The sequence below is a fragment of the Bicyclus anynana genome, chromosome 2 (assembly GCF_947172395.1).
Source record: "Bicyclus anynana chromosome 2, ilBicAnyn1.1, whole genome shotgun sequence".
NCBI classification, from domain to species: Eukaryota; Metazoa; Arthropoda; class Insecta; order Lepidoptera; family Nymphalidae; genus Bicyclus; species Bicyclus anynana.
Window position 1 is genome coordinate 14,295,376 of NC_069084.1, and position 7,582 is coordinate 14,302,957.

The 7,582-nt window shown below is 33.6% G+C and overlaps 1 protein-coding gene and 2 long non-coding RNA genes across 3 annotated transcripts; 1 reads left to right on the top strand and 2 right to left on the bottom strand.

The window, feature by feature from the left end:
• Positions 1–923: 923 nt before the first annotated feature.
• LOC112051536 (uncharacterized) lies at positions 924–3,165 on the bottom strand. Its single transcript, XM_024090224.2, has 2 exons — positions 2,891–3,165; positions 924–2,320 (listed from the first exon to the last, which is right to left on the bottom strand). The coding sequence occupies exons 1-2, from the start codon at positions 3,026–3,028 to the stop codon at positions 2,141–2,143; spliced, it is 318 nt and encodes a 105-aa protein (XP_023945992.1). The 5' UTR covers positions 3,029–3,165; the 3' UTR covers positions 924–2,140.
• Positions 3,166–3,211: 46 nt separating this feature from the next.
• Positions 3,212–5,744, top strand: LOC128198615 (uncharacterized). Its single transcript, XR_008251344.1, has 2 exons — positions 3,212–4,246; positions 5,101–5,744. It is a non-coding gene; the product is annotated as an uncharacterized LOC128198615 (long non-coding RNA).
• Positions 5,745–5,919: 175 nt separating this feature from the next.
• LOC128198616 (uncharacterized) lies at positions 5,920–7,561 on the bottom strand. The gene is made up of 2 exons (XR_008251345.1): positions 6,626–7,561; positions 5,920–6,373 (listed from the first exon to the last, which is right to left on the bottom strand). It is a non-coding gene; the product is annotated as an uncharacterized LOC128198616 (long non-coding RNA).
• Between the last annotated feature and the right edge of the window lie 21 nt (positions 7,562–7,582).

Below are 7,582 nucleotides of genomic sequence, written 5' to 3' on the forward strand. Positions count from 1 at the left end.
GCCACTGGTAGGTATTTAGATATTTTTACAGTTGCATTAATTTCTAACATTCTATCATTTGCTAAATCGTCCTGGGTTTGATTAGCAGCGAGCGGTATTAGCATTCTGTGGTATTAGGAAGTCTGATAGTATGTTTTATTTGATGATAATATAGACATAAAGCAACAATCCTGTAACGATTTAAAAATATATATTTTTTACTGCTACTACTTCAACTAACGATGTTTTTCTTTTCATCAGATTACCTACATAACTACCTACCTACTGAGGTTTTAGGGGATCTTATTCGAGAATTTCTCAAAATAATAGTAACAAACTAACAATTTTGTAGCAGATAGGTTCTTTATGTACCTACCTATATGAGGTGAATAGATATTGTATCACATAAGTAGGGCCAAGTAGACAGTAAGTACCTACTTATTATGTAAAAGTTACATCATCTAAATTTGCACAGGTCGAATGAATTTATTAAATCATCGATGGTGCATGAAATAACAGGCTTCATCAAACGTGTAGAAATGATTTACATAAGAGCTTTCAGTGAAGGGCTTTTAGTGATGCATAAGGAAGTCTATCATATAAATATACCATATCGTAGGTACCACCATCGAGGTACTATGAGTAACTAGTAGAATCTTGCAGTTTCACCTGTGTAGTTTTCATTCCCGTGCGAATACAGGCACAAAATATAGCCTATTACACCCTAATAATTTAGCTTTCCATTACCATCGGTGAAAGAATTTTTCAAATTTGTCCAGTTGTGAGTTTATTAGTTACAGACAAATATACTAATATTTCCTCAATAATAATATTAGCGAAGATTGACACAGAGAATAGAATGTCCTTCCAGAAACAGCAATATGTACTTCCAAAATATGGGTATCAAATGAGAGGGTTTGTAAAGAAAAATAAATAAAATGACATTCATGAAATACATTTTAATTAAGCAATCACTTTTACCTGTAGGAATATAAATAGCAAAGTATACAATCAATTACATTGCTTTGCCAATGGTATACAATCTTGGTTGTGTTGGAATATACCAGGGCTGTTACGGAGCTTCGAGTCTGGCTCTGTTAAATCGAAACTTCTGATTATTAATACACCTTCGCTTCTGATTTCTTCTGACACTTTTAAATCGGAGATTAAAGCATAATTTGCTACTTTGGGATTTAATTCATGTAGTTTCCATTCTGTGTGTTTTTTTTTATTATCGAAAAATCAGTTGACTGTAAAGTTGGTTTACTGACGATCATTGAACGGGACAACGTCATAAGAAAATACTGATGGAATGGTTGCATTTTTCAAAAGAAAATGTTTGTTTCTCTAAAATACATATAAAAATACATATAAAATACATATAAATTAGCGCGAGCTTATTTTGTATAAAAAAAAAAATACTGTTTAATAATCTTCATGTGCCAGAATTTACTTTGTTTCTTGTAAAAAAAGTTGGCAACCCTAGAGCGAGGGAACGATTCATGACATCATCTTTTATCGAGAATGCAGCTGGCTTCATTGAATTATAAGACATTGTCACGTCAAAAACTAAAATTAAAAAAAATTGGTCCTTAAATAAAAAAACCTCTTTCCTGCCACCACTTCTGACACTGCCTCCTACTCCACTTCCGACTCCGATATATCAAATTTAAAAACGCCAACTCCTCCATCGGTTCCAATAAAAATACCTCCGTTACATCCCTACAATATACATTTTGTCATACATTACATTGAAATTTTTATAACTATTATTTAAAATATATGCCTAATCAATAGTTTTCTATAATTTGTTTGATAAGCCTTCCAGGTACACTGTATCCCACCATACTGACATGACTGTACATTATCAAATGTGTCCACATTAATTAAAATTAATACAGAGACAACTCTAAGCATTCCATGAATTCACCAAGAAGGTGCAAGGCTCATTGTGTGACAGAGAGAAAAACAGTATAGCCTATAACTTAAGACCCTGTGGGTTTAAGGAGTCCCTTTATGACAAGTAAACATTCTCCTTATCTGCTCATATTGTTCTCCCTTCTTAGCCAAATAAATTAATTAAACCAATGCATAATTTTTACAAAACATCATACATGTTTAATAAATAAATCAGTATCAACCATATCATTTTTTAGCACTTTCATCTCAGCATTGTGTTGACTTGTTCACTAACTTCTGTTAACAGCTCAGCTGACTTCAGAATGTTCTCATATTGGTAGCCCATGTGAACAGCAATTAGTTGCATCTTTTTAAGGTTCTCTTCACTGCCTTCTGTGAGGTGCTCTGTGGCAGCCATTTCTCTAGCTGACTTCATGAGGAGCTGTAAGAAAAATTTCAATAAATTTAATAGGTGTTTCCTCTATTTATGTTATTTATGTCCACCTCAACATGAAATTATGGTTAGGTGTTATAGAACATTGTGGTGATGTATGTGTTATGCCTTGTGTGACCATAACTTTTAAACTGAAACACAGTATTACTTGGTGACAATAAAGACATAGACATGGCAGTAATACTTTCCTGGATTGAACTACAACTATTTTTTTCTGTTCCCTATTTGTAATCTAAAACCTCAGACCATATTATAACAAAGCTAATATTTATTTCTACAGGTTGTTTGGAAATGTTTATTACCACACCTTTAATATGTGTTACAAAATATATTTTTAAATTTTTAAATAGCTCCATGGCATTGGCTATAAAAATTTAGGATTCCTTATAAGAGACAAAATATGAGGCCACACCGAGACTAAATATAAGAAGTCAAACTGATACACAATGTCAATTATATATTATTTACCAAGTTTTGTTGATTTTTTATTTCTTTTATCATGGTCGTAGAACGGACTTGGCAGGCCCATTATTAAAAACAAGAGCTGAGAAGAGCTACCTCATTCGATTTAGATCCTCGCTGTACTTGTCGAGTTAGTGATGCTATGTTATTCATATTCACTTGAACTCTCTCCGCCAAACGTTGTTTAGACTCAGCAAACAATGATCGCGCACTGCTTGAGGAAGCTGATGTCATTTTATTGAATTATCAACAATATATACTAATGTATATATTATATATTTATTTGTTTCTAATAGTTTTTTTTTTTATAATTTATAAAAAATCAAGCAAAAGCACACAAAACAAACTTCAAACACAAACACACAATGACATTGACATTTGAATTTTGACGATGACATAAAGCGACGTCAATCTCAGATAATAACTTCCCAACTTCCCTGTTTAAAAGCCGACAGCCGTGCAGGTGGTGGTGATGTACGAACAATTTTTGATCGGTAAATCCAAAAATTCTTCGTACTCGACTAAAATACTAAAGTAGTCCGAACTAGGCCTTATATTGGGCCTAATTGTCTAACGGAGTTCATTGATCGTAAAGTTCATACGATCGGCTACGATCAACGATCAATCGTAACTTTACATTGGTATTGTCTAATTTAGTTCATTATATGAAGACCGGAGGGTGAACGATGAACTGAAATTATTCATGAAGATAGTGAAACTATCGTTAATAATATTATCAAATTTAAGTCAAACTCCATAATAATGCATATATTTTAACAAAGTTTTATGTCTTTTGTTTAAAACATTAAAGAAGCATTAAATTTCACGAAAAATATCTACTATTGAAGAAAATAGCGTGAGAAAATGGTACATGCAACTTAAGTAACAAAACGCAATTAACGAATTTAACCAAGGGCTATTTGGACTATTTGGTAATCTCCCTGTTGTCTGTGTAGGCTAGTGTCAAAATAACGGGGTATCCTATTAGTCTGTGGTGAAACATAGCATATTAATAACCTGTGGATTGGAAATTTTAATTTTACCAAAACAAAACAAAATTTTTATTTTTCAGGTTTTAAAGAGAATTTAGAAATTGAGCAAAGTTTTACTAAATTATAGTGATCTTAGGAGCAAAGTTTATTTCGTTTGTGTTATTGTTAATCAAAAATATAAAAGTAAACAAAAAAGAAAACTACCTCTATCTAATTTTGTCGATGTCCATTTCTTATGAAGTTTCTCATTAAAACAACCCTTAACTCAGGCAAGGCAGGGCTAAGGTGGTTAGCGTAACTACAAGTGGTTAACTTACAGTTAGCCAACTGAAGAACAATCAACAATGCCCGATTAATAAGTGATCGCGCTGCTTGTCTACTACATGTCCCTGCACTAGTTATAGCAGTAATTTCTTTGTTGGGAAGTATTTAGCACATCCGGGCTGCGCAAAAGGAGAGGGTGGGCATTTCCTCTGTCTTTTAGAAAAGTCCGCATGTTATTTTTATCCCAGTGTTAATCTCTAAGTCTCGTATGAATCGGCACTAATATACATAGGTATAAGTGTGTGATGAGTGACTTCACAAACAGACTTATTATTAAAGGATTTGAACAGTTCTCTAGCTCTTTAGGGTGTTTTATTCCTTCACCAGCCAACAACAGTGTCATAATTACAATGGGTTCGCAGAGTTAGTTTATCTAGGCATTTAGATATACCATTCAAAATCCTCTACTGAGAGCAAAATGTTACTGTTTTATTTTATTTTTTATTCTTTACAAGTTAAACTGAAAATCCACAACCCTTTCAGTTGCTACACGTCATCACACCGGAATGCTAAATCGCTTGGCCGTATGTCTCAATTGGTCCAGCCGGGGATCAAACACAGGACCTTCGGAACATTAATTATCATTAACATCTGATAGTGGTATATTAACACCATAACTACCATTCCACATTGGAGCAGGTTTTTTTTTTATTCTTTACAAGTTAGCCCTTGACTACAATCTCACCTGATGGTAAGTGATGATGTAATCTAAGATGGTAACGGGCTAACTTGTTAGGAGTAATAAGACAATCCACACCCCTTTTGGTTTCTACATGGCATCGTACCAGAATGCTAAATCGCTTAGTGGTAGGTCTTTGCCAGTAAGGTGGTAACTGGCCTAAGCCTTCCACCAGCCAGACCTAGACCAATTGAGAAAACCTCAATCGGCCCAGCCAGGGATCAAACCCAGGACACCACTGCTAATGTTTTCCTCTCAAAGATTCTATCTAACTTTTAGTATGAAATATTAATTGTTTTTTTTAATTTCAGACTAAATTGATTATTATGAACAGATCATTATGATGATCCACTGATATTGACTCAAAGACATGAAGATGAGTGCTTTGACAACAAGACTGACTAGCTGAGCCAGTTTAAGAAAAATGGTGTGTGTGTGTGTGTGTCTAATTCCAGGAGCTCTCTATGTCAGCCATCCATCTATATTCTTACTCATTTTTGTTAATTATAAAATAAATTTGATTATTTAGTATGTAACTTCATTGTACCTATCCTGCTAGCTGTTAGAAAGATAGCATCTGTAATAATTTATTTACAGTAAAACATATTTATAAATAAATATGCTTTAACATTTAAGTATGGCCAATATGTTGTCAAGTACAGTGGGCAGGGCTGAATCCATGATCCCTCAGTGTCTAGTCTGGCCCCTTTATGGAGTAGCTAGTTAGGCTTTAGCAGATTTATATTCTAATTTGGTAAAACTCGTTTTTCTGATTTAAGAAAATATACTAATCATCAAAACAGTGTCTGCAAGTACTGTACAGGCCTACTGTTTGGATGAGAAGTATATATTTGATTATTTTTAAGCTTTGTGGTTTCAGGGTTTAAAAAATGTCTAACTGAAAGTCTATGTTTACTGTATTTATTATTATTATAATAAATAAACTTAAAAAATCTTTTTTTTATAAACTTCCAACCCCTATTTCACCCTCAGAGGTGTCATTTTCATAATTCTTAGAATACTAGTAGTCAAGATACTGTAATAAAAAGATACAGTTTGTGAGATTGTAGGGGTAAACACTGGACCTACTGAACCCATGTTGAAGATTATTTTACCAATAAAAATCCACATTTGAGTATTATAGGCCATGTATTCCTTCCCACGGGAACAGGAATTATGTGGGTGAAACTGCAGGGGGGTGAACATACACAGGTATTATAAATGTATTTTTTACAACTACACTTTTTTGAATAATTTATTTAATTATTGTAATGGTAAAAAAAATATTAATAGTAAAATGTTAAACTGAAAGCTTTAGTTTTGGAAAAGACTACAAAAAACAAACTCAGCGAAGTAAGTATTCTTTTATTTTCAAATATCATCAGCATTTCACAATCTATGCAAATATTTTGATAATACACACACATTTATGATTTGACCAGATAACAGGGTCATCAGTACAATGTCCTATCAGCTAAAAGCCTTTGCCATCTTTTCTTCAGCACACCAATATGTTATTCCACTGTATTGCAGGTGCTTTTTGCAATATTGGAGACTGCAGTTATAGGGCATATTCCAAATATCCTGTAAAGCAAAATTGTTAATATTGAGCATATTATAAAATACACACATCAACATTTAGTCTCAATGTAAGTGTAGTTTGTGTACTAAGATAATATAGCAGACAGACAGGCTTCGCTTTGACTCATTCCCTATTCCTATCCTATTCTACTCCCACCCATTGGCTTATCTACTATTATTTCCTATTCCTATTCGGTAGCTCAGAATCCTAGGATTCTTAGGGTGGGCATGCACCAATGGAAAATGTAAATGTACCTATGAGCGATGACGAAAGAGTTCGTTCGCCATAATCATAATTTTAAAAATGAAATTCGATTCCTTTTTGCTTAATAACCAGCAAACTTAACTAAACCACACACATAGGCCCTGGAACACAGATCCCAACACATTGGATACAACAACATGCAAGATGTCGCAGAAATCTAAAACATGGTATGGTATTAAATATCGTAGGTAGTGAGTTTATGTCGCTCTATGGACTTATCGTCTCTTTCTCTGGTACGTTCAAAGAAAGTGTGTGTGAAGACATTGGATGATGGAAGAAAGATGCTGTTTGATCCCCAGTTCTTGGAGGAGTGAGACTGTGTCCAGGATATGCAAGCATTCTTCTTCAACTCATTTCTAGAGCGTGTACATTCTTTTTCTCACTTTCTCTCAGAGTCCAAGTCTCAGCATCCTATATAAATCGATTAATAGCACTCAATTAACTTCATTGTTTTGACTTTATAGGTTCATTGCAAAGAATATATTATTTCTCCTTTTAACAGAGTTCATTGTTTACAAAACACTTCTCAAAGTTTCGTCCTAAAAATGCTAACTGTGGACGGAGAGACTGAATTGAGAGATTTAGAAAGGAAAAAAATATTAATTTTAGATATTTAATAAAATATAAATTATTATTTTGGAATTTTGGACATCCACAATTTGTCCGTTTTACGATCAAAGGTGACTCAAGACCAAGACCCATCGTAAGTTTTTGACATAAGCCATGAACATAAAACTTTACACAATTCGAAGACAATCGCAAATAACTGTCAAATCTTAACAAATCATTCACTCTTCGTATAAAAATAACGATCTAATCGTAATGAACTAACTATGCCCAACCGATGGCTTTCCATTGGCTTACACAATCCGAAATAGCCGTTTGACAAGTAAAAACGTACGATTTCAACTGTCAAATTCAATCGTTTGCGTTAGACAATTAGGCCC